Here is a 26,750-nt window from a genome sequence, read left to right as displayed (position 1 = left end):
GATGGATGGATGGATGGATGGATGGATGGATGGATGGATGGATGGATTGACAAGCTAATGGCTAATTCAAGTGGGACCAAGATAAAAGTGGGTCTCAGCTGTCTTAGAAAGATTTCAGTGTCAAATGTAGCAGTTTTTCCAAGGCTGTTAAAAATTATATTACTGTGTCCAGAGTTTCCCCTACTGTTATCCAAGGAGGGCTCCCTGCCCTGTCAGCAGAACTGAGCGCCTTGCCTACCGAAATGTCCTTCACCCACAACTCCCCCTCACTTCTGGCATTGACAAAGCGCTAAGCTAGCGCGCAACACCGACGTCTCCCCCCATCCTCCCCCATTCCCGATAAAAATCAAGTGACCTAGAGGAAACACTGGTATCCAGTTTCACATCACACAGTTATTGCGACACAAATATTGGTATTCCTGCAGTGAGTGCCCTAGAAGTGCTACAGCTAGCTGCTGCTGCTGACATTGGCTGGATGAAGCTAACAGTGTTGGAAAGGGTTATCGGAATATTTGAGATTGTAGTTGATTTGAAACGGTAATCAATTTGGGTCTTGTCTCTTCTCGGTTTAGCCATTAGCTCGTCAGAATCAGACACTTATTTTTATGAGCTGTTTAGTGGAAAAAAACAAATGATTATAAACTATGGTGGTAGTGTGTATGTTGTGAAAGAGCATTGGGATGATTGTTGTAGAGTTATGGCCAGAAGCTACATTTTAATATAATATGCAAGATTTGTGCTTTTAATTTAAAAAAATTTTTTTATGCCAGTTGGAGGAAAAACTTGTTGAAGGGAAGCTGTGGGCTAGAAAAGCTGTGGTGCACTCCTGAGAAAGTGTTGCTAACAGAAGCAGTGGGTGGGTTGTTTTGTTAATAATCTCCTGTTTGCAACTAAAGGCATCAGTTTAGGTTTGAGAAAACGGTTGAGGGGGAAAGGACCTTTTCGAGATATTGCTGCCATGTGTTCTGGTACCGTCTTCGCTGTCGTCAGGGTTCAGAAATGAGGTCTGGATGGCTGATCCGCCCCATACGTGGGTGCAGGCAGTACACTGCAGTAAGCCTGGAATGAACACGTTGACACCTGCAGACAAACGAGAGGTGGAGAGAAAGGGAGAATGTGTTAGAGGACTGTGGGCATTCCCACGCTTTGTTTTGACTCATTCATAAGCACAACCTTGGACTCGGCTGCCGCCCCCGCACACACTCACCGATGCACTCTAAATGATCACTTTCTGAGACTTAACAGCGTTTTTTATGTTCCCTGTTGACAGCAAAGCTGACAAGCTAGTCCTTAATGCTCCCATCAGGTTTATAATCACCACTCTTCTCTCTCTTTTGTCTCGTCCCCCACCCCACCCCCTCTCCACCTGAAGTTTAAGAGGTTCCACAGGGAGGTAATAGCTGAGCTGGAGAGGAAGACTGACATGGATGTCAAATACATGACAGTGAGTAATTTCTATGTCTGTGAGCACCATGCAAGTCACTTTGTAGCTGCCTATCCCCCTCCTTTGAGAGAATGCACTTTTAAAGGAGTTTATTTTATATTTCTCGTCTGATACTCTGCACATTCATTTCCTGACTGCAATGAGAGGAGATGCAGCAATTGTAGTGTCCCTATTTCTGATTTCTGTAATCGTGGACAGAATGGGCAGTCAAAGAGGATTAATAAGTAATGTGAGGTTTTTATTTACACAGAAAAAAAAAACACCATAATCCTGTCACATGTAGCTATCTGAGGCTGTAATTTTCTGTCATTATGACTGCAGGCACAATAATTAATTTAAAGTGTGTTATCGAAGAGGCACAACACGCAGAGCAAATAATCTCCTGTTTTCCAGCAGCTATACAAATCATTGTTGGCTGATGCATCTGAAGTCACAAAGTGTAACTAGGCAGAGATGCCATTAGTAGAGATAAATCTAGATTTTTCTTGCTGATCTCCTTCCCTTCTGTTACAACTGAAGCACTTTGGCTACTACTTTTAAACCAGGTGTAGTTCTCTCGGGCAGTGAGGGTCTTTGGCCACATATTTTATTAACAGGCAAAACATAACGGTATGGTACTTATAATGGTCTGATTTATTGCAGTCCTGTACTATATTGATAGAGTCCGTTAATTTTGCAATAACAACAAAATATCAATATACCGTGGAGCCCTAATTTTAATCTTTAAAATTAACTTAAAGGCATTTCTAGCTTTACATAGTTTCCAGAGGGCAGATTAAAGGAGAACACCATAACAAAACATGAAATATCTGTGTTTTACTGAAGTAATGGTAGGTCAGAAAAATTAAGTCACGTGTATCATGTCCAGTGTTTACTGGAATGCAAGTTGTATTCTTGGTAGAATTTGACAAGCCTCTGCAGCGTCTTGTTTCCATTATTCACATGATTCCTTCATCCCATCCAGGCAACGTTCAAGAGATTCCAGATGGAGCAAAAGATGAAGCAAGATTCTCTGGAGCGGGCCCAGGCTGACTTGAAGAAGCTGAGGAGGAAGAGCCAAGGCAAGAACGCCAACAAGTACGAGAACAAGGAGAGCGAGGTGAGTCGGAGGCACAGTCCTGTGACATGGAGACGTCGCACACAGTCGGGTCTGTGCATATGAACATAAATGCATCACCTAGATGTCAATCCCAGCCTCTGACACCTGAGCTGCTGTGTGTCAGAGCAGGTGTAACGGTAGATGGAGACGGTGTGTGAAGTGTCACGCAAGACTCGGGAGAAGATCCTTGTTTCTTGTTGGTGTGTTTTGCCCCGTGAACGTGCCGCACGCTCCCCTCCATTTCTGCTTTTTTAATGCAACAAGCAATGCTTTTAAAAAATGCATTTTTACTCTCTGGCTTTTAGCATAGTTAACACTGTTTTTATTGTTTTTATTGATCTTAATGTTTTAACAACTGTGTTGTGTGTTTAAATTTTCTTGATTTTAGGTGTACAGCACTTTGTTGCAGCTGTGGTTGTTTTAAAAGGCTTTATAAAAAAATTATTATTATTATTATTATTATTATTATTATTATTACGCTGTCAAGTTGTCTGATCCCAGCCGTTGCTTGACTCAGCTGGTTGTGAAATGAAACGTCTTAAGGTTACTAATTTTAGAACATTTTAAATTAAATTGTAGTTTTTCCTGTTCCAACTCTGTTCTCATAGTCTTGATATTTTATTTATTTATTTATATTTAGTATTTTGCCTGTAGTCATGGGAATAAATCGGCATATTAAGGGCGGCTGTGGCTGAGTGGTTACAGCAGTCGTCCTCCAATGCAAGAGTTGGGGGTTCGATTCCACCAGCATTCACATGTTGAAGTGTCCCTGGGCAAGACACTGAACCCTACTGCCTCAGATGTGTGTCCCATCGGTGTATGAATGTGATAAAGCACTGATTAGTCAAGTGCATTCCCAGAGAATATTTATATGAGATCCAGTTTAGGTTAGAGGGAGCACAGCTTCCTGATTGTTACCTTATCTTGATGTAAGCATTTATTTTCTGTGGAATGAAAATTAGTCGAGCATGTTGTAATGGCCTGATCCCACCACACCCTCACCGTCAGTCTGCAACAGAACAGCAGTTTAATTTCAAAGCAGAGTCCCTGAGAGCACAGCTTACGTAACCTGCTCTCATTGATCCTGTCGGGCAGCCTGCTCACCTACCTTTGTGAGTTTTTATGTGCGTATTTAAGGCTTTTTGTGTATTCTGTCAACACAGTTTACCCAGGGTTGGCAGAGGGATTGGCCTAGTCGCACAAACAGAGAAAAATAGAGATTACCATGACAAGTTTTGATTTATTTCTGATTTAATGTCAACAATGTGTAGTATGCACTAAAGTTGAGGTTACTGGTGGGTTTATAGCCTAAAATTATTTACTTTGAAGTTACTGAGTTCGTGAAAGTTTGGAGGGATGTTGAATGTTTTAACATCACATTTTAAGGAATCCATTTTCATTTTACCTTTTTTAATTTAAAAGAAATATGGATAACAAACAACACTCTGTATTTCCTCTTTATATCAACATGTTGGAATGACAAACTGTCCCAAGTTCACATTTTATGCTAACAGACATGGAAGTCTTTTCCATTTAGCTTTTGAGAAAGTACAGATTTCTTTCCTCGTCTTTCTTATTTGGTGTCTTTTCTTTTGATCCCTTTGTCTCTTCTCTACCGCTCCTCCCCACCAGGCCACATGGCAGCTTGTTTGCTCAGTGATTCAATTTAAGGCCGTTTCAGGATTTAAAAGATCAAGTAGAACTTGAACTGGGCCTGCAAACAGGTCGACTGGTCGTCAGGAACTAAACACTAAAGACACTTCAGAGACCGATCCCACAGCAGAGTACAAAAATTACATGTAAAACAACTGCCAAATAAATTAAATAAATCTCAAGTAGAAAATATTAAGAGACTGAGATGTGTGTCAAAGTATTTTAAACATTAGAACAGAGAAAATATGTTTTGTCTTTAGATAATAAAAAAAATCAGATCTTTTACATCATATCTCTGCACAGATGCAGGTTGTTGGCAGTGCTAACATTTGAGAAGTGTTAACAGGGTGTAGATGTGCATGTTAATTTGCCTTTTTTTTTATATATATATATATATAATTTTTTTTATTGAAATTGTGCCATCCATGTAAATTGCTATTCAAATTATTCTCCACTATTAAGTATCTGTTCTGCTGTGCAATATTCTAAAATCATTCGTGCACTTTAGGTGATGATTTCCAAACAAGTGATGCACCTTTTTATTGATTTTTCTCCAGGAAGGTTTAAAATACCGTAATTTCTGTACTATTGAGTGCACCCGAATATAAGCCACGCCCATTAAATTAAAAAAAGTTTTTTTTTATTTTGTACATGTATAAGCTGCGGTTGTCCACATTGTAACATGATATATTTATACAAAGATTTTTTTTAACTTATAATTAAATACATACTGTAACATACACAAATATGTATGATAGATTTTTTTTTCTTTCTTCTTCTTCTCTGAACAGTGCCTCCATCATGGCTGGTTAAATACCAGAAAGTCATTGATCACCATCTTTCTCCTGCAGAGGATTTTTTTAACTGCTCCTCTGTCAGGATCCACTGGCAGGCTTGAGCAAAACTTGCTCTTTGCATGCGTCCAGTTTTGGTAAACGATTTCTCGCCGCCAGTCATCCAAGCCTCCTACTGAGCTCTGAGTGCCACATTAATGCACGATTCACACTTGTTTAGAGTGGCTGCAAATAATTTGTTGTGCCCCATGAGAAGAGAACGAGGGGAGGAGGGCATTCTCTCCTCTTCTCCCCATTTCTTGGGTCCACTGTGATCTGTTAAATAATTTAATTGGTCAGATTTTTTTGCCCACTTTATACAGGTGGCATCATTGGGTCACGAGGACCCACCCTCCAAGAGAGATGCGTATTGGGCAGCTCTGTGAGCGCCCGGGTGTGACAAGGCTAAATGTTTTGGCGGCATGAAGCTTGTTAGCCTGTCGAAATAAAATTAAAAATCCATAAATTAGCCGCAGCATTGTATAACTCAATGTTCGAAACCTGTGAAAAGAAGGAAATTACGGTCAATGCAGTTTTGAAAAGTTGTTTTTGATTGTTAATACCCCCCAAAAAGTACAAGTTTAAGGTTTTTTTTTTTTTTTTTTTTTTTTTTTTTTTTTTTTTTATAAAATTGAGATCAGAAGAAACTTTTCAGTTGTTTTATGCAACTGTGAAATTAACGATGTGTTCTTCATCCTAACGGTGACTTTAATGATGTTTCAGGCTGTACAGAGAGCATCGTACTGTTTAGTGTTTACAGTTAGTCTGATGCTGCCTGAAAGTCACTACATGTCATTAAGGAGGAGTGTAACATACATTTACTTGTTGCTCTGGGTATTTAACTCCCATTGGAACATTTTAGTTTTAAAGCAGGGTGTTACACCTTCATGTTTTATTTTATTTTTTACTTAATCTATTTACATGCGTTAGAAATCTGGTAGCTATTTAGTCAAGAATGTGTTGCGGATTAGATTTCCTGTCTAGAGTATCTTTGGGCAAATTAACACCGTAGGTGCCAACGTCTCTTCCCTCGCCTTACCTTCCAGGTAAATAAAGTCCTTCGTCATTTAGGGAGTCATGAGACCAGGCCTGAATAAAGTCATTGTGTTAGCCGTTACAGGCGTGTCACCTCCAGACACTTGGATGAGATACGGATCTCAAAAAGCAGCTTAAACAATAAATCTGAGACAATCCTTAACAAAGCAGGTTCAGTCAGATTTGTCATGCTCTCATCTCTTTTTCTGAACAACTACGGGTAATAAAGTCTAATGAATCCTGGACACAACTAAAACAATACCAAACAAACATTATTTTAATAATTTTATTTTCTGACATTTGTTTACTCGAGTAGCAAAACAGGAAATTAAACTGGATTCAGCATGATTCATCTGTTAAAGAAAAAACTTTTAATCTAAAATGAAAACGGAATGACTTTGCAGCGTTCACTTTCAAACAGCCAAACACTGAATCCTTTCATGACCTTTTAACCTCTTCCTGTCCGGGGCTGTGGCTGTAGATAACGCCGCCCCTCCCTGCAAGGGATTTGTCTCTCATGCTGCTCTTTTTAAATCGTACCTGCATCCCAGTGTGTCAACACGGCAAACTGCAAACTAACAATACCTGTTCCCCTGCATGGGGGAGATTAAGATTAGCTCCTTTTATGCAATACACTCTTGTTGAATTTGTGTGTATGTCAACAATGAAAGGCTCTTTGTTGTTGCAAACCATGTGCAAGGCAAGATAAGAGCATGCAGTGACCTATGGGAGATGGGCTTTTTTTTTTTTGTTGTATTTTAGCTCAACTTTAGTCATTTGTAGATTTGGATCAATTCAAATAAACCTCATTTGTGCATACCAGTAAATATGTGTCTGTTGAAGTATGATGTAGATTAATCTGTGTGTTTTCAGTGCATCGAAACGCTGACAGGTCGACAGATGGACATGCAATTGTTCCTCGCAGATAGCTGTAAGGAAGCTCTGCTGGAGGAGAAAAGACGCTACTGTTTCCTCGTTGACAAGCACTGCATCCTCACCTATCACTTCGCTACCTTCCATGACAAGGTAAAAACACCCCCCACACACACACCCTTACTTTTACACAAGCTAGCAACTCTAGCTACTGGATGTTGCACTGCTTTAAAAAAGTGCTGAAGTTATAATCAGCAAGCATCAACAATTAATTAATTGTCAATATATGACCACTCTTTTCTCCTGTCTTTGTGACTTGAGGGATTAAATTATTTTCAACTTAATAAAGCAGATGGAAAAATATTATAAGCCATGCAGTTAAAAACACTCAAGTTTTAGCTGTTTAGTCATAAACAGTAATGTTTCTTTTTAGGCTTTAGTTAACACAAAACAGTGACAGAGTAAACAGACTTTACAGGGTTGCACAGCAGTAATGTTACACAACTTGCTAACAACAAATATATTTTGTCTTAAAGCTTTTATTGACTACACACAAGCTGAAATCAGGATCCCACATCCACTACAAGTCCCAACATAACCACATTAAATAATACAACACATCCTCAAATAATTACTTAAATAAAACAGTTTTTTACGACTCTTTGCATTTACCAGCTGAAACAATCCATGACAAAACAACAAAAATAAATAAATTAGGGACGAATATGTCCAAAAAGTGTTTGTGTACTCATAAGCCAGGCATAAAAGTTAATTTGGTGAATATTCAAAAACCTGTAAAGAAAATAAATTCTTGCCTTTCAAGGCTTTCTTTGCAAAACAACAGTCTTTACATTGGATTACGTGTATTTTTAATATAAAAATTTTCAATTTCTGTTAAGAAATTTTATTTTCTATGCTCTAAAGCCACCAATCTTAAAAGCCACATTCCGTCCCGTTACCATAGTGACAGAGCCACATGCACTGCTTTCACTGATCACTCATAATTTTCTTTTAATGTCTGTGTCCTGTTTGCATGTTGAAAAGGGCAGAGAAATATTGGTGTCAAAGCTGAGAACCTGGCAGGACCAGTGCACGGACGCCACCGACATGCCCGAGAGCATTTTGTCCATGATCGAGGGACTGAGAAAACCCGTCACCATCACGCCGCTACCTTCCCCCTCCCCGTCACGACACAGCGTGGTACGACAGCAGGGACAAGGGGATAATCAAAGAAGGGTTCTCGATGTTGTAGTAGAACAATATCTCATCACTTCATAATGAAATCCTTAATTACACCCCTCAGAAGTATTTAGTGTCTGTTTCTGGATGAATCCGTGATTATTAGAACTTTGCTGTAATAAAAAGTTATGTTTTAACCCTTAACTTTAGTTGGGTGGAAACTTTTGTTATTTGATACGATTTCTTTTGTAGTCCCTGTTTTGTTGAGAGTCGTCGTCAAAAACGCCGAGATGGTTCCAGTAGGGAATTGGAACTTGATGCCTTATCTAAATCTAGTTTAAAGGACTGAAACTCAAACTAAAATAGGAGTCGATATGAAAGAAGAGAGTTGAATTTCTTGTCACTTCCTGTGTTCAGCTTTAGATGCGTCCTCAGAGAGCTGAGGAGTTCCTAGAAATCTGATGTCAGGGCTGGCAGTTTCTCAGACTATCTTTTAAAAAAAGGTGCTATTGTTTGGTTAATGTCCAGGTTACTGGGATGTGATGGTGGCTCTGTTGTTTGGTGCCAAAGCAGCCGATGGCCACTTGATTCTGGTGAAAAGGTGTGAGCTGCACCTGCACTTTACCTCTCCGTTCTTATGAAAGTTTTAGAAAAAGATGCGTGATTTAGTCTTTTCAGTGTATTGTTTAGTTCCAGCACTGGTTTTGTGCTTGTTGCTTTGAAAAAGTGAGTAAAATACATTCTGTAGATTGTATTTATTTATTTTTACTTTTAATCTGTTTGGTTTTGAGAGACATCATGAAACTTGTAGTAAGCTGAGTTTATGTGACTTGTTGTTTTGTGTCTGTAGTTCAGCGTTTTTCACAGATTGAACAATCAGCCAACTTCTTCTGTTGTCACGGTTTACTATTTGACAGATGCAGACTTTGACTAGCTCAACATTAGGCTCAAAGTCCCGAAGCAGCTCTGATACGTTTGGAACCATCGTGATCATACAAACCAGTTTGTGTTTTTAGCAGCTAATAATGATCTTTTGGCTGATTTCTGTATAAATGTTTTAGAACCTTTGATCCATATTGTCAGCATGTTTTTTAATACAGCTGTTTCAACCACATTTTTATCTGTAAAATGTAACAAATGACACAATTCAACAGTAAGAGGCTCCTGCTGCTTTATTTGTAATGGTGTTGATTTTTCTGTTGCAGAACATGTCTGCTCCCCCAGCCCCACCTCAGAAGGCTCAGACAAGCCCTTTAGTTAATATGTTCAACCAAGACAACCACACCCACAGTGTAACCACCACTACTAACTACAGCATGGGTAATAAGACATTTTAATATAGAGCAGAGTTTAAAATGAATACATTTCATGGTTAGATGAATTTAAAACCCATAGTTTAAATTGCTCTATCTTTACTTTGTGTTATGGGTTGACATCTGTCTAATAATGTTAATGATGAAATGTAGTCACCTCATCCTTCCTTATTTCTTCAGTCCACGGTAACGGTGACGAGAGCGGCCTTGCCCGGTCCGTGTCCGTCGCCACAGGCCTCAACAACATGGTGAAGAAGCCACGCGTTCGCACCATCTTCCCCCACACGGCTGGCAACAACAACACACTGCTCAGCTTCGACGAGGGAGACGTCATCATCCTGCTCATCCCCGACGAGAGGGACGGGTGGATGTACGGTGAAATGGAGAAGAACGGAAAGTGAGTCAGTTTTCATGTTTGGTCTCCAGAGATGTGCATTAAAACACACAGCAGCGGCAGACGCATAAATGAGTAGCTTAACTAATGTTGGGGAGCAGAAAACTATTATTGTTGGGGAGCATGCCTACTCTCTATGACTAAATGTGGGCACTCAGACTGTACCACCTAACCCTTCAGTTTCTAGACCACTAGCATCTGTACAAAGAAATTCATACTCTAGGAATTACAATATATCTCACTTAACAGCCAAACAATAACGCTTTACCTTCATCTTTTTTGCAGCCTCAAAACAGCTCATAATTGTATACAAAGATAGCAGATTTTTGCATTTTGGTCAAAAGTCAAGTTTAAAGTCAAACAATTCTGGTCACCTGTTGAGCAGTTCATGCGTCCATGCTTCCTACGACTAGTTGGGATCCAAACGTATGTTTGTGGTTGGTATAATGTATAACCCATGGTGCATTGCATCTACCAGCTGGATCTACAGTACTAGACTGGCACGGCTAGTTCCACAAATATTTTTTCCACTTGCTCTTCATATTTACATTTGATTTGTTTATTTTTATGTCTGACTTTTAGGAATAATTAAACTTCAAGCAATAGTCTCAGTAATAAAGTAGGTTGTGTGTATTTACAGGAGAGTACAACAATAAGTTTTTGATTCACTCACTGATTATTCTGTGTGCCTCACCAGCCCCTACAGCTAACTGACCTTAGCAAATACAAAAATGGCTAACCTTGTTAATTTTACAGATACTGAAGTGCAATTTGATGTGGTAGTAGCTGTGAGTCAACAAATTCTCCGAGCACAACACATCTTGCTTGCAAGGACTGTTTGAATTTAGTCACCTGCTTCATTACGTCTCTAAATATTTGACTGAAAAAAACTCTAAAGATTTGACTGAAATGATTATCCTGGGTCTAAATTATTAGGCTGACCATGTCTGTTCGCTCGCATGCCTTTGGGCGTGTCGGTGCTGTCTGAACTGGACCCCTCGCTCATGAGAGAATCAAAGTGAAGCGTTGCCCGAGGGTGAGATGTTCGGCAGCAGACTGGAGCGAGGCACAGAGAGAAGGCTCAGAAAATGTAGACTTGCACCTGCTCTCCCACACAGAAAGGCCCGCTTTCCCCACGGCCCTGATGTCTGACTCTTTAAACAAAGATTTGATCTGAAGCCGGAGGAAGCGTGTTTGAAAATGTTAATCCTTCATCAGGTTTGATCTGTGTTGCTATCGAGGGAAATTACTTCACAAATGTGTTCTGAGAATCATGTCATTATTTTTCTTTGTAATAAATCAGCTTTCTTAAAGTCCTCCTGCAGCTCACCTGGCAACATGTACAATTACCCAGATATTTATAAACTTAAGAAAATGTCTGATTCATGAGTGAGCTGGTGATGAACAAATGTTTGACTCATCATAGACATCAGTCTTGCCATTTTAAACACGATTCCAGCGTCTTGTTTTATGAGCAGGATGACAGAGTTCAGTTTCCTGAAGGCGAGCGGTTTCATTAAACTTGTTCAGTAGCAAAGAGTTGCACTTGAAAGCAAAGATGTTTCTCAATAAAAACCCAAGCAAAAATTCATGAGTGTGACTCAGTAAATGTATTTTCCAGCAGAGTCATGAGTCTTTTCATCAAAAGTAAATGCCTTTTTATCTAAACCTCATGATTAAATCTTAACGTTCGGCCACTGTGAGGGAGAGGCTGAGCTTACACGCTGATTTATGAACGATCTTGAACCGCGACGGCACAATGACACAGCCTTTTCTGAAAACCTTCAAACATTCATGTGAATGCTTTAAAATACTCCTTAAAGGTAAATAATCATTTTTAGATAAGGTAGGATTAAATCAGTGTGGGTTTATTTGATATAATCTGACTTGAGAACAATGGCTGACATTTTAGGTTTCCAAAGGGGTTTGTGAAATTAAACTAGCTTTTCTTGATTGGATGCTGCCTGGAATCCCAAAGTTTTTAACCAAGATGTCACACAATCTGTTAATGTGCAACGTATGTGATGGAGATGACACTCGCTTATTACCACGCCAGACTATAGCTCAGTATCTGTAAAATTGAATGAATTTTAACCATTTTTGTTTTCTCAGATCAGTTGGCTGTGGCAGCCATCTGGAAGTGGTCTAGCTGAAAGTTTATCGGTTGTAGCTGTGCATCCAGGGATTATTTTCTGAGAGTTTTGATATTTTGCTAACAGAAAAACCTATGAATTTAAACTAGTTTCAGCTATCTGTGTTGGTTTTTGAAATAATTAATAAAATGTAAAGGTTAAATTGTGTTAAAACGATGTACAATTCCAAGATTACGTCCCATATCCCCCACTCTCCTTTGTCTCTTCCATAATCGTTTACCTGTTGCTTACCAAAGCTCGAATGTGATTGGTTCAAACTTCTGGGACGACAACCAGAAAGCTTCCCGTGTCAACCATTTTGCCTTAATGTTTACACCTTCTGAATATTCATATGCAAATATCCGCTCACCGAGCTTGCCACTTGACCAGCTTTCTCACACTTTTTTCCTCGGCTCGGTAATAAAGTGGAGCTTATTTTGGTCCATGTGTGGGCAGGAACAAATGGATGCATGAGGCCTCAGAAACCAAGCTGAGAAACTGACTCATGGATTAAATCTGCAGGGATTCATTCAAGGTCTCGAAAAGGTTCAGAACAAGATTTTAATCCGTTTTTTTTTTTTTTTGGTAACTTAAATGTTTCTGCTTTTTAGGACAAATAGAAAATAGTTTGAGTTAGAGGCCACCTGAAAAGACAACTGTGACCCTGTTGTCGGAGTAATTTGTGTGAGAACAAAAGTTTGTGTAATCATCTTTTTCATTCTGTTTTCTGCTTCTGGTTTTAGAAAGCAATGGTGAAAGTCTGACTGGCTGTCAGGACAGTGATGATGGGACCAGAGAGCAGATAGACTGGTGCATTTATCCTAAACTCACCTTCCTTGTTTGTGTGTTTCAGGAGGGGCTGGTTCCCATCTTCATACTGCCGCGCTCTCACAGAACCTCTGGTGAATAACAACAGGTAAGGAGACTCTGCATTCCTGTTGACACACACACCAGCAGGTTTCAGGTTTCAGGTTGCAGCCAGCTGTATTGTTGGCAATGTTTCCTCTGGTTACTTCTATTGTGACAACCTTTCTAATCCTGGGGGAACCCTCCTGTTGCTCAACTCTTGATTCTTGTCCTTAAAACTATGGTTTGGATTTTTTTTATTTTTTTTTATGTGGGACTTTGTGGAAAAGTTATAAACAACAAATATCTTACCTGTTGAAGGTAGTCATTTGGAGCAACATCAGTTTGGTGAAACAGTTTAATTCACAGGACTGATGAACTAATGGTTAGTCATCTTAAATTGGCTATATTCTTTAAGGTGAACGTGAACCTTTGCATCATTTTGTTTCACATTAAACTAGGGATGCACAATATTATTGGCATGGTATCTGTATCGGCCGATATTGGCGATAAAGTTAAATATCGGACATCGACCATTCCATCAAAATAACTCACCGATATAAAATGCATTGTTTTTGAATGACAACCCAGTGACAAGCAAATTTAAGTTGATCATTAAGATTGTATAACCACGTATTGGGCTTCTGTTTTAAGTTAATTTTTAATAATAAAAAAAACCTGTCAAGTATATCTATTAATGCACTACTACTTATGCACTTTTCACTTGTTGCTTGTGAACAGGTTGAGTTTGGATTTGTGAAAATTTACAAATTTGCACTGTTCTTGTGTTGTCATTGTGTTAGAGAGAGTAAATGTCAAGAATAAATTTGACATTAAACATAATCCAAGTTGAAGTGTTGCATCATTTTCAGCCCCTTTTTGTCATCTGCATTTGGCAGCAGGCCAAACTGATTTTTTAATTCCACAGCAGAGAAAGTTATGTCTCTGTAAGTTCTGTAAGTCTCTGTAAGTTGGTCTAGGGAAAAAATTATCTGTATTGGTTATTGGCCAAATAAGTTTTAACATATCGGATATCGGCCAAAAATCCAACATTGTGCATCTTTACATTAAACTGTTGCTCCTGTAGGAATATTACGGTATTCCTGCTGGAAGTGTCCCAGGTTGTTTACAAACAAGCAGTTCGTGTTGCTGCTGTTAACACTCATGGCGTCTCATCGTGGACATGGAAGAGTCTCCTCTTTTAAATATCTAAATATGAGTTTGTTGGCGCTAATCTGTGCTGCAGTAGTTGAGCTTGGTGCTGTTTGTCCTGTTGGAGTTGCCGGAGCTTCCTTTAGCAGAAGCATTTCGCAGTAAATCTGTGTTTTCACATCTTTTTCATCGTTTCTTTGCTGAACCCTGAGAAAATATCTGTAAATAATAGTTATCATAATGTGGCTTCTTCTTGATCCAGTGATGCTGCTGCCCCTCACCGCAGCAAAAGTGTGGTCAACCTCCACCATCAAGACACGGAGACGGACGAGGCAACAATGGTGCTCCCCCCAGCGGACTACAGTAACACCCCGAGATGCAGCTCCGTCAAGACCAACCCCTCGTCCACGAGCAGCGTGGTCACAAACAACCACCATCACTCCCCGACCCCCTCTGCAGCCTCGTCCTCTGATCTCAACACGGTGAGTCAGCGGGCCGAGGGTTGGCGTATGGCCGCTCGCTTTGACATTCTAACAATCGTCTGAACTGCTTGGTCTCATAGTTAGGATTTTAAATGATTGTTGGGAGAATTAAACTCTCTACAGCACAATCTAATCTGCCCCTCATGCCAAACTTCAGCTGCGTCTCACCCGATACCTGCTGCAGCGCGGCCACAGCCTTATCTTGCCGGCTGCTGCTGATGGTACGTGTGTAGGCGGTGTCAAATGAGCTTTATATGTCGGCCCTGGAAACCTGAACGCCACTAATCCACTCTGTGTAGGCTGACCAACAACAAGAAGAATCTGTTGGACTTCAGGAGTTGCTGTTTGTAAAACACCAGGAAACCTGGACTTGTTCAGTCTGGATCCTCATTTTCTTACTTTTCAAGCTACCTTTGATCCTCATTCATCTGGTGAAGCAGTTTTTAGTTTGAATAAATCTTGTTTCTTTACAGTAACACACCAGATGAGTATTCAGCTGCCTCCTTAAACTGCCCTGGTCTTGTGACTCTGATGTAGAACCCACGGTGTCTGGGGTGAAAATCACCAGGCAGAACCAGGAGGAGTTTCTCACTAATGTTAGTCGCTGCTGCTTCAACAGTTGCCGTGGTTACCAGTCTATATGTACATGACAGACTCCTGCAGGAAGGCAGAGCTGAAGCACAGCAGAGAGGGACCTGCAAGTTGTTTTGAGTTAAATTAAAACATTTTTAAGCTGAGTCCACCTTCATCTCAGGGTCATCATGTTTTAAGAGTCTCGAAGATGTTCTGCCTCTGAAGTGAAACTAAAGTTAGCGTGCTTCCCAGCCTGTGATGGAATAGATGCAGCTAATTTACTCTAGGGGTTGAACGACTACATATTTTTTAAAAGTCCACGTTAACATGATAATATTCGAGTCGACATAGTCTAGTTGATGACGTCATAGGAACTCGAGACGCTAAAAAAAAAATAAACAACATAACATCATTTATTTACAAAAAAAGAGCAACAAAACATCGGGAGTGTATATTTATGCTCCTACCATTTATCATACTGCAAATAAGTAACAGGAAAAACAAAACTATTATTAAGCTGCAAAAGTTAGTTTTATTTTATTTAATCCATTAAATAAAAATAAACCGCGGCGGTGGTGGTGCGCACCCATTTTTATTTTATTTAGTGGATTAAATAAAATAAAAATAAAACCATCATCTTTAGAGAAATACTTCCACACTGTTGATGAATTTCTACCTGTTTGGGAAGACGTGGCCTGCTCCTCACCTTCCATCTGCTTGGAAAAATCTGTTTTGTTGCGAGCGAGCGGCGCTGATCACGTGACGCGTGACACAATCACTGACTGTGACTAGTCGACGTGAAATTTAAAAACTCGTGAGATGTCCTAGAATCAACTAGTCTATTCAACCCCTGATTTACTCACAGCCTAATATCAAAATAAACTGCTGGTGATTAGAAGAGATAAGCTGTTTAGAAAAGATTATTATGAAAACATTTTATCTAAAGCTTGTCATCAGAGGACAAAAAGACAGCAGCTGATTGGTGAAGACTGTAATAATCTATCAATATTTACTTCAATAAGAGACATTAGAACTTGACCAAATATCATTTCAGCCATTTCGCCTTGTTCCCTTTCTCCATTTAATGTCATTTCATTTGCATCCCATGCAAACCTGCAAGCAAAGCTGTTTGTTTTTCCTCTACGAAGGCTTTTTATTCGTCCTCTGCAGGATGAATGGAAATGTCTGTGGTTTGTCAGGGTCATATTTTTGTTTACACACACCTGCCCACTCCCTGTGCTTCATCACTGCTGCTGCTCGTCTGCATCTGCTTTCTGTTCAACACAGTCTGTTCTGTTTGACCTACAAGGAGCGGGTCAGAGGGAACTGCTGGGCTTTTTCTTGCCTTATTTAACTATTCACACTTCGCTGAGGACACAGGCAGACCTGCAGCTTGTGGGTCAAAAGTTGTGCATTTCTCTGTGCCTGGGTCTAATCTTGATGCTTTCAGCTCTGGTTCTTTATTCTCTGTCTGGTTCTGTATCTTTCTCAACATCTGAATCGCTTCTTGATCCTGTTTTAGTCTTGTGCTCTATATCCCTCACCAAAATTGAGGATAAAAGTATTTAAGTATTTTCCCAAGATTTTTTTTTTTTTTTTTTCTAAGTGAACTCACTTGATCCTGGAAGGATTTGTGAGGAAAGATCTCCCGTCAGTTGATTAGATGATAAAACTTTGGTTTACATTCAGTAAAGTGTAAATGCAGGTGGCCGTTTCTGTCAGTGCGTTGGCAGCTTGTTTAATTTTCTTACCAGTAATAAAACGATGCACCATTTAGACAATTAAGCAGCTCTTAATATCTAAGGATTCACACCTATAAGCTGTTAAAAATGTTTTGTTTTTTGTTAGTTGATAATTATTCAGTTTGGAAAAAAGGGTGTTATTTCCACATTCTGTACCTGCTCTGAGACACACAACTGATAGGGATCTGTATCTGCAAAGCCTTTTTGTTAAAACTGTGATACAGGTTAGTCAAGAAAAAGGTGAGTAGTAAAATGTGATCAAGCTGGGGGAGGAATGCTTTTTCACCAGCAGAAAGAAATGCGCCCTCACTGGTTCGGTTCCGTGTGAAGGTTGAAGCTGCGACGCTCAGGAATCGATATATTCAGATGATATGAACAGGGGGCGTTCACAAATGACGTGAAGAGGCAGACGGTGCTGTATTTAAAGTGAGGACTGGGAGGGGAAAAGTGAATAAAAACTTGTCTGGTAGCCACTGTTCAGAGCAGAACAATTGGAAACTAAAACTGAAGCGCTGGATTAAAGGAATAAATCCATTATATTTTCTGTCCTGGTTAAATCTGGATCATTCTAAATTCAGATGTTAAACATATTAAACAGGTGTGTAGCAGCCCAGATCCTGTATGAAATGAAACTTCTGTAACTCTGTCCACTACTGACATCTTTTGGATTTGTGCCAGTACTGCAGGCAGCTGTCAGGATACTTCCTTCACAGGCTAAAAAAAAAGATCAAATTGTCTCCTACTTAAGTTGACAGGAAGGTTAAGTCTTAAAATGTCACTTCAGGGTCCAAATCTAAAATATTAGTCTCTACTGTTTTTATATAAGACCTAAATGCTGCACAGTGAGCAATACCAGTTAAAAATTGAAGGTTAATTCAGCTAATCTTGCTTTTATTATCTAAAAAAGTTAAATTTGGTCCTCTGGACATTCAAAAAACAAAACAAAGCAAAAAAATGTAGAAACGTTTTGTCTCTCATCTGAGAGACTTCCTCAGTCTGAGGTGCTGTATTCAGCTCAGTCTCTTAAATAGCACCTTCTCAGAGTGGATCAACCAGTTTTGCTGCTGACAACCAAAACCAGCTGCTCACATGCTAAAGAAGGACCATCAGCCTAACAATGGGTCATTAGCACACTGATGGCTGTTTACTGTTCACAGAGGGCTGAGTGATACTAGCAATCACAGCATTGTAAGAGGGGGACAGTTGAACCCGGAGGCCTCCACCCCTGTTTAATGATGGACGATTTCTTTTCACAAAGATGGCCTCCTTTACCCCTCTCTCAAACCATCGTTCCTCTCTGTCCAGGATGTGAACATCTTCATCCCTGAAAGAGTGACCGCTGGCCTGGAGATGAGTGTAGACCGCAGAGTCCTGGCCTGATGATGTTGATCTTCTGTGCTGGGCCATCCTTTTGGCCAGTGGCTGTTTAGTTTCCCCGATGTAAGACTGATCACCCTCCTGACACTGAACAGCATACACAACATTACTCTGTTTGTGCCGGGGGACTGGATCTTTGGGATGAACCAGTCTTTGCCGTAATGTATTTTGGGGTTTAAAAGCCACTGGGACGTTATGTTTAGAAAATGAACGTCTCAGTTTCTCTGATACTCCCTCAACATATGGAATGACCACTGGTCTGGGTCTGGGTTCCTCCTTTTCACCTGATGGCTGACTGGAGTCCTGTTTGGGTTTCTTCTCTGCTTTCAGGAAGGCCCAGTTAGGATATCCACATTGCTCTAGAGCCCGTCTCCTGGCTCTAGGCTGATGGTCCTTCTTGATCATGTGAGGAGCTGGTTTTGGTTGTCAGCAGCAAACTGGTTGATCCACTCTGAGAAGGTGCTATTTATAAGACTGAGCTGAATACAGCACCTCAGACTGAGGAAGTCTTTCAGATGAGAGACGAAACGTTTCTACATTTTATTGTTTTGCTTTTTGTTTTTTGAATGTCCAGAGGACCAGATTTAACTTTTTTTAGATTTTTCTACCTGGATTATTGAGCAGGCATCAGGATACTTGCTTTTATTAATTTATTTCTGGTTATTCGTTCAACCTTTATTTATACAGGTTAGTCCCACTGAGCATCGAGGACTCATTTACAAGAGAGACCTGATTTTAACAAAGAGTGATGACAACAGTAGACAATCATAAAAATCATACAAATTGAGAAGAACAAAGGAAAGAAAATGGTATTTAAAAAAAAAAGCTAGGTTGTAAAGTGATGTAGAAAACTAAAAACAGGAACATGTCTGTATTGGTTTTTGCCATGAACTTGGCAGATGTTTGAAGCCACTTAAAAAGGTCATGGTCGAGAGCTTCAGATCTTTTTGCAAGATATTCCAGGAAACGGGAGCGGAGTAGGAGAAACGTAAACATGTTCTAAATGTGCCCAAAGCTGGGTTTGTATGATTTCTAATGTGATGCATGGTTTATAGATTTTATTGACCATCTGGAAGGTATTATTTTTATCTTTGAAAGGTTTGGTTTGAGGTTAACTACTGTACAAACCTCTACCAGTTTTCTTTTCCTCAGTAAAAATCGCTTTTGTTCTTGTTACAGCTGCTAAACGTGACAAGATTTGTCTAAATATGAAAAAAAAAAAAACTGCATGAAGCTTCTGTTAGGAGTTGCTTGGGCCTCACAGGGGACGTGTTGTTGTCTTCTGCTGTCAAAATGTTGTTACGGGAAAACGAGACTTGAATTTCCAGAATCGTCCTGACATGTGACGCAGCAAGTTTACCCTTGATCAGAAAACGTGTTGGAATGAAATGAAGCCGGTGAACAGTAGCTGAAGTGTTCCTGTGACTCAGCTCTGGTTTCTCCACAGGCTGCCCAGTCGAACGGCGTCTCGAGACCTCCGCCTGCTTACCTCGCGTAGGTCACATGGTCGCATCATTTCCTGTTCTCTCACTCGGACACACTTTAATTCGTCTCTCCTGCTTTGTTTCCACAGCGGAGGAAACCCGTTCTCCACGGTCAGGCTACGTCCCACCGTCACCAACGATCGATCTGCACCAGCCATCTGACACCCCCCTTCAAAAAAAAACCCTCCACCTTCCTGGGTCACCTGCCACGGTCTTTTAGGTCATCCCCTTACTGTCCAGCTGCTACATCTGGACCACAGCCGAGGAATTAAAAACAAAAAGGATTTAAGTTAGTCCCACTTTCCTGCTACAGTAAATTAAGTATTTTGGAGCATTTTATTTGCTGAACATCTATTTATGATCTATATATATTTTCTATTTTAAACCGTCTGTGTCGTGGTGAGATGGAAATCGCCACGTTTTTACCTGTACTTGAGAAGTATAGCTGAATAAAAATGGTCAAATGTCTGAATGTATTTGTGAAGTTTCAAGTTTTTTTCTTTTCTTTTCCATGGCCAGCAGGTCTTTTAACACTTCAGTATTCTGTCGTGTGTGCACTCGCTGTTTATCGACGAGTTTTGACTTGATGGATGTAAACAAACCTGTCCTAAAAGGCAGTTTTTAATTCGTCCTCGTCCATATAAACCGACTTCCTGTACCGTGGACACTTGTCATGCTGTCAGAACCAACCGTTGTTTGATTCAACCAGTTGTTTCACTCAGTATCATCTTAAGGGTTCGCTATGAAAAACAAATCAATTAATTTCTTCAGGTTCAACACATTCATGTTGCCTCAGTGCTGAAAATATTTTCTCCATTTTAGTCATGTTTGTAGTGTTAGCAAAATAAAGATTTTTGTTCACATTTTCAGGAAACATTATTGGTTGGGCCTCTACAACTGGAAACAAGTTTGTAAGCTCAACCATCCAGGTAGATAAATCACAAAAGGTTAAATCGTGTCATCTGCACAGGATTCTTCACACGCGAGTCAGATCTGGGTTGACAGACCTCAGACTGAAGTCTTTTGGATGAAATGCTAAAAACATTTCTTCAACTTCTGACATGATTTAATCTTTTATTGTGCTCTACAGCAGAAGTTTATCCAAATAAAACTGAATTGTTAGGCCTTTGTGTTAATTATAATAAAAGGAAAAATAAACGAGTAGCATTAACTTTTAATTACAGTAACCTTTATAAAAAGTAAGAATCTCAATCAGAAGAGCGTGAGTAGTGTGTTGTCTAAAGCGAGACTAGTTTGAACCCCTCCCACCTGGTTCCATCTTCTGTGGTGAACGGATTTAAAACATCCTGCTGTGGAAGACATCTGCAGACACGGAGGGGACAAAGACATTCTCCGGTGTCTGGACTGGGAGGAGGATGATTTGTCAGAGTATGGAGATAAAAAAAAAATAATAATCATACACATCGAAGTTCAGCTTTCAAATGAGCTGAAGTTCAGCTCCGCTTTGACACGAGAGTCTCCTCTTAAACGTCCACCAGCGGGACCGCTTCAGATTGTATGTACCTGAGGTCTGCATGGGCTCTGGAAAAACCACCCAGCAGAATCATCAACAATATGTCAGTGCAAATATGGCCCCGAGAATAACAAAAAACAAACGAGCTGGCCGGCAAAAGTCCACTGATCCGGTCGAAGCAGATCTCAAAAATTAAATGGCAATTTATCAGTGATACGAGTACAACGTCACCAAGTATGATGGTGACTGAAAGCAAAGTGTGCAATAAAATAACTAATGGCCTTGGGTGAAGGAATCCGCTCAGATCCACAAACAAAACTCACAGAAAACAAGTCTCTGATCACTCAGCAAGTAGTGAAGGCACTGACGCTCACACGTGCTAAAAATATCCTTGAAGATGAAAATAGATTTCTAAACATCAAAATTTATGGCCAAAAAAAAATCGAAAGGATTTGTTGCACAGGATGCTGCTGGATTATGTGTAAATGAGTTGTAGTTTGGTCCCTCTAGCCGAAGGTGGCGCCACAGTTGGGGCACCTCCTCTGACGCAGAGCGAAGCAGAAGAGGATGCCCAGTGGGAAGAAGAAGATGGCGCACAGGATGCCCAGACAGGTGAAGTCGTCCTCCAGAACCCCCACTCTGCAACAGATTACAGATTAATCATTTAAACCATCATGTTGGAGGTTCATTCTGAAACAAGTCAAAACTGATTCGACTCTTCCAACACTTTAAAATCAACATGGTTAATTAAAAAAAATAACTTTACACTGCTGTAAATGTCCCGTATTTTGTATTTATATGTAAATATTCCTAAGAGGTTGGGGTATTTTGATGCATCACGTCATTGACAAATTATTCTAAATCAATTTTCAAATGTCAAATATACTTTCTGCGCGGTGCCATTGTGCGTTTTCAAATATCTCTTTATTCACTGAACCCTGAAAAGTATGTTAATATGTCGTGGCATGACTTATTTTTAATGACTTTAAAACATTTGATTTGTACAAAATTTCTAGTAACATGATGCTAATTATGTTAGCAGTTCTGTAACGCTTTCAGTGCTATGTTAGTGTCTATGCTAATTGTTGGTTAGCAGCCTGCAATTATACTTTTTTTTTTTTTACATTATATTGTGCACACTTTATTTTGCATAAAAATTAGGGATGCACAATATTGGATTTGTGACCGATACACGATATGCCGATGTGTTAAAACTTACTTGGCCGGTAACCGATACCAATACTGATTATTTTTTTCTCTAGACCTACTCTGCTGTGGAATTAAAATACTACTCTATTCTGCATGATTTTTGGTATTTTATCCTACTATCAAATGCAGATGACTAAAAGGGGGCTGAAAATGATGCAACATTTTATAAATAATAAATATATAATAAAACATCAGCGTCTTTTATATCGATGAGTTATTTTGATAGAATGGCCGATGTCCGATATTAAACTTTATCGCTAATATCGGCTGACACCGATACTATGACGATATCGTGCATCCCTAATGAAAATATACACTTCAGTAATTATTTAAAACAAGCCAAATATTTAAGTTTCAAGATAATCAAAATTCACTGAAACCCGAGTCATAATTGGATTTGAGGTGCCCAACTATCCCCACCCCCAATATTCCAGCAGGAAGTGCTCTAGTTAGCTGCTGCTGCTATTAGCGCTAGCAAATGACCAGAAAATACATAAATGTAAAAGAATGGTCAGAATAAAAAAAAAACTTCCATTTCTCCAGATTTGGGTAATTTAAAAAGCCATCTACAGCAGGTAAGATATTAACTGTTCACAACATTTGCACAAATATCTGATGTATCCCTTTAGGATTGAAAGCTATTTTACTAAAAGTCTCACAATTAAAGCTCTAGACATCAGAGCTGCCACAGTAAATAATGTGCTTTAAAGTGAGTTCCTCTGCGTTTAATTTGATTTAATTAGATCAGCGTCTAAAGAAAACAGAACGTGTGACACAAAAAAATAATTAACTGAGGACCTGAAGCCGCTTGTTTTGAAGGGGGACTTTGGAAGCGGCTTTAATCCAGAGCTGAGGTAAACAAAGTGCTAACCGAGATCTCGTGGTTGCACCACAGCGAGTGGTGTGACTGGAGGCTTCTGGGAGGAAACCATTAACCCTCAGAAGACTGGGGAAGTTAAAAACAACAACAGTGGTTTACTTTCAGAGCTACCTGCTTTGTAAATAAAGCTCTACCAGGTTCAAATGAAGCTGACCGTGTGGGTTTTGGTTCAACGTGGCACCGCTGCCGTGTCGTCGAACTTTTGAAGTGTTTGTACGGGACGTTTGGTGCTCGCTCCACGTCTTGATGCAAATTCTGACTGAAGCTGTGCCAGCACTTTCTGACTCCCCTCGATGTTTTACATATTGCTCTACGGTCGGGGTGACACAGAGAGATTCTGTTCTGCATTTACACGGCTGCTGCAAAGAGCTTTGGAGGGAAGCTAAAGCCATAAATTCAACAAATCAGAAATGTAAAGAATAAATGAGTTGCTCCACTGTGGCGGTTTTGTAGGCATCAGATAAGGAACCTAACTTTTTCCATGACATCATTCGATTGTTAATTCTCAGCGATGACAAGGAAAGTAAAAATAAACCCTACTCAGCAAACTCCCCCAAAAAGAACTAGGTTTTATTCAAGCAAACAGTTTCCTGCGGCCCCGTCACATGCCCGATCAGCTGACTGACAGGAAGTCGACTCGCCCAGTGAAACCAATGTGAAACTTCCAAAACTGAAAGTTGTGTTTGCTCGTCTTATCTTCCCTGATAGTGTGTGTGTGGGAACAGTGGAAAATCAACACACACAACCGCTAACACATGTACTGTAATAAGAGTTCAGAACAGAACGATCATGATCTTTGCGTATAGTTCTGCGAATATCGAGTCAGCAACACTATTATTATCCTGTTTAGTTTTTTGACAACTTCCACTTTGTGACATTTTATTTGTTCATTTATCAAAATGTTCCACTCGTTTGAGGAAAAGTGCTGACTTTTGGTTTTGGGAACTTTTATTCTGCTGAAAACATTTCACCTTATTTACAAGTCTAAGTTAAGTCAGGTCTTCTGGACGGATTCATACAAAAATTGTTGAAACGTTTCGTCTTTTACCCAAAAGACCGTCAGTCTGACGAGCTGCAGTAAACTCAGTCTTATAAATATCACCTTCTCATAGTGGACCAACCAGTTTGTTGTTGATATCCAAACTAGTTCACATGATGAAGGAGGACCATCAGCCTAACAACCGATCGTTAGTGTTCTGATGGCCGCTTGTTAGTCACAGAGGGCTGAGTGATGCTATCAATCACAGCATTGTAAGAGGGGGACAATTAGACACGGAGGCCTCCACCCTGTTTAACGATGGACGGTTTCTCTTCACAAAGATGGCCTCCTTTACTCCTCTCTCAATCCATCGTTCCTCTCTGTCCAGGATGTGAACATCTTCATCCCTGAACGAGTGACCGCTGGCCTGGAGATGAGTGTAGACCACAGAGTCCTGGCCTGATGATGTTGATCTTCTGTGCTGGTTCATCCTTTTGGCCAGTGGCTGTTTAGTTTCCCAGATTTTTTTGAATCCGTCCAGAGGACCTGACTTAACTTTGTTAAGATTATTGAGCATGCATCAGGACACTTATTTACAAGTACTTTCACTGCTGACAAACACCGATAGCTCATCAAGTCTCTCAAAAACATTTCCGTTTTCAGGCTACTGTTCAGCTGCTCTTAGCTTTCAGTTAGCCTTTTGCTACTTTTAACTAGCACCTCATGCTTTTCTTTACTACTTTAACCTTTACAACTTTTACTTTTTAGCTAGCATTTTATTGCTTTTAGCTTGTTAGTTTTGGCATTTAGCTAGTGCGCCGCTCTTTTAGCTTTAACAACTCAGTTTCAGCTTCTTCAGCAAAATCCCTCAGTCCACATGCATTTTCTCTGAAAATGCTTCTTCTGTGGTTCACCCTCAGCGCTCTGATGTGTGTGCGTCCTTACCTGCAGGCGGGGCAGCCCCCCACCACCACTACAGAGGGCTGGATGATGGTGTAAGAGCCCGTGATGGGCGGCTGGGCAACAGCAGGCCCCATCTGAGCCGATGGAAATCCTGCAGGTTGGAAAAAAAAAAACGAGGCAGCACAAGTTATTTTTATATAACCATGGAGTGTGTACAAAATATCCCTTTAATGCAGTGTAAATAGTTCATCTGGGTCTCCGATTAGAGCACGTGTATTACATAATTACAAGCACGGATCTCAATAATGCACACAGATCAGGTGCTGTAAATGTAGCAGCTGATAATCGTGGTACGATAAACAGACCAGAGTCAAAACAGAAAAGTTATGAACGTGTTAGTGGGACGGCTGATCATTTCAGTGACTCCAAGTCATTTTGACCTTTTTAGACTTTTCATCTGCAGCTCTGATTGTGCAATGCAGGGAACTTTTATGAGACTTTTTGTGAAAACACAATTCTTAAGTTGAGCTAACAAAAAAAAAAAAAAACAATCACAGACAAAGGAATAACAATGGTGGCACAGAAAACAGGAAATTTCACGCAATTACAAGAAGTGGGAGTTGATTTTTAAAAGCCACTTCCTGTTAGAGCTGCACGTACAATCACAGTCAGGTGACTTCTGATCACAGGAAGACCAAGTCAAAACTGCACAAACATACGGTATTTCCTACTAGTCATCAAAATAAGGAGGCTCTTCGTGTGGATTTAACATCCATCGTTTGGGAAATACAGGCCTCCGAAAACTCGTTTTCTTTAATTATGCTGACAATTAGTCCATCAGTCACTGCGCTAAATGATGACAACATTTTATTATTTTACTCTACGATTAAAGCTTATGTAACAGTAGCAAAAAAGTTAAACAAATTGAGCTAAATTAAAACCTTCTGAATTTTATTTTTAAAAGAAAAATAAAGCGGGCAGGAGCGCGAGCTCCCGTCCCGCCTGTTAACTTTTCGTGTAACGTTCAGGTCGCGTAGGAAACGGGGCGACTTGCCTGGGCCTCCGGGGTAATGGTAGGGCGGCGGGGCCGTAGGCGGGATAGCCCCGTAGCCATGCTGGGGCAGGCCGTACCCCTGCGCCCCCGGGACGGCGTTGTAGGCGGGAGGACCGTCTTGAAGAAGAGGTTTGCTGTCCATCATCTCACCCGAAGGAGTAAGGTGTCCTCAACTCGCCTTCTCTGTTGCTCCTACTCCTTTTGAGGCTAAGAAAAGTAACGCAACAACTTAACTGTTGTTGCTTAAAAACTGTGCGCGCTGCGGCGGAAAAAACGATGAGAATATGCTGCGCAAGAAAATGAAACTTCGACCCTCTCCATGCGCCAACTTTGCCCCAGGCGACGCAAAAGGCTCACCGAGTGTCCACCGTTACCGCGGGAATGATCAAAGTTGGTCCGCTAACGGCTAACTTAGCCCCATTCCCCTCACTGAAGTTGGTCCTTCGGTGTGAAAACAACGTCACCGCTGCAACTCGTAAGTCATCTGGAAGTCAGAGACGCTTTTCCTTTCTGTCTGGTATTGTCACAAGAGAAGCATCATGTGACAAGCTGCTGTGGCGCGTCTGCGCAGTGAAGAGGCTTCTTAAAGGGACAGTACACCAAAGCAAGAGGCGGCGCGCGCCTGCTCCAACGTCAGGCA

General features: G+C 40.4%; 4 protein-coding genes across 5 annotated transcripts in view; 3 read left to right on the top strand and 1 right to left on the bottom strand.

Annotated features, from left to right (window-relative positions):
* The window catches only part of LOC119421600 (brain-specific angiogenesis inhibitor 1-associated protein 2-like protein 1), a 33,953-nt gene extending 14,080 nt beyond the window's left edge, over positions 1-19,873 (top strand). Inside the window, exons 5-14 of the mRNA XM_037688945.1 lie at positions 1,373-1,444; positions 2,409-2,543; positions 6,938-7,090; positions 7,982-8,137; positions 9,322-9,436; positions 9,610-9,826; positions 12,809-12,871; positions 14,216-14,435; positions 19,575-19,621; positions 19,701-19,873. Of these exons, the coding sequence (XP_037544873.1) occupies positions 1,373-1,444; positions 2,409-2,543; positions 6,938-7,090; positions 7,982-8,137; positions 9,322-9,436; positions 9,610-9,826; positions 12,809-12,871; positions 14,216-14,435; positions 19,575-19,621; positions 19,701-19,773 (1,251 nt within the window). The 3' untranslated portion in view covers positions 19,774-19,873. The remainder of the gene's footprint in view (positions 1-1,372; positions 1,445-2,408; positions 2,544-6,937; positions 7,091-7,981; positions 8,138-9,321; positions 9,437-9,609; positions 9,827-12,808; positions 12,872-14,215; positions 14,436-19,574; positions 19,622-19,700) is intronic.
* Positions 1-26,750, top strand: part of LOC119421599 (septin-9) — a 916,196-nt gene that overhangs the window by 486,595 nt on the left and 402,851 nt on the right. The gene's annotated exons all lie outside the window — the stretch shown is intronic.
* pvalb5 (parvalbumin 5) overlaps positions 1-26,750 on the top strand; it is a 571,007-nt gene that overhangs the window by 486,595 nt on the left and 57,662 nt on the right. The gene's annotated exons all lie outside the window — the stretch shown is intronic.
* On the bottom strand, positions 20,710-26,647 carry bri3 (brain protein I3). The gene is made up of 4 exons (XM_037688965.1): positions 26,099-26,647; positions 25,374-25,379; positions 25,099-25,213; positions 20,710-21,724 (listed from the first exon to the last, which is right to left on the bottom strand). The coding sequence occupies exons 1-4, from the start codon at positions 26,253-26,255 to the stop codon at positions 21,592-21,594; spliced, it is 411 nt and encodes a 136-aa protein (XP_037544893.1). The 5' UTR covers positions 26,256-26,647; the 3' UTR covers positions 20,710-21,591.

This window comes from Nematolebias whitei, chromosome 15, assembly GCF_014905685.2.
Source record: "Nematolebias whitei isolate Nwh7 chromosome 15, NemWhi1, whole genome shotgun sequence".
Lineage (NCBI taxonomy): Eukaryota > Metazoa > Chordata > Actinopteri > Cyprinodontiformes > Rivulidae > Nematolebias > Nematolebias whitei.
The sequence above is the reverse complement of the archived record's forward strand: the minus strand, read 5'-3'. Positions and strand labels throughout refer to the sequence as shown.

Coding starts and splice junctions, on each gene's coding strand:
- bri3 (XM_037688965.1), bottom strand. CDS start 26,255: ATGATGGACAGCAAACCTCTTCTTCAAGACGGTCCTCCCGCCTACAAC. Junction 21,725..25,098: donor GGGGGCTGCCCCGCCTGCAG/GTAAGGACGCAC, acceptor AATCTGTTGCAG/AGTGGGGGTTCTGGAGGACG.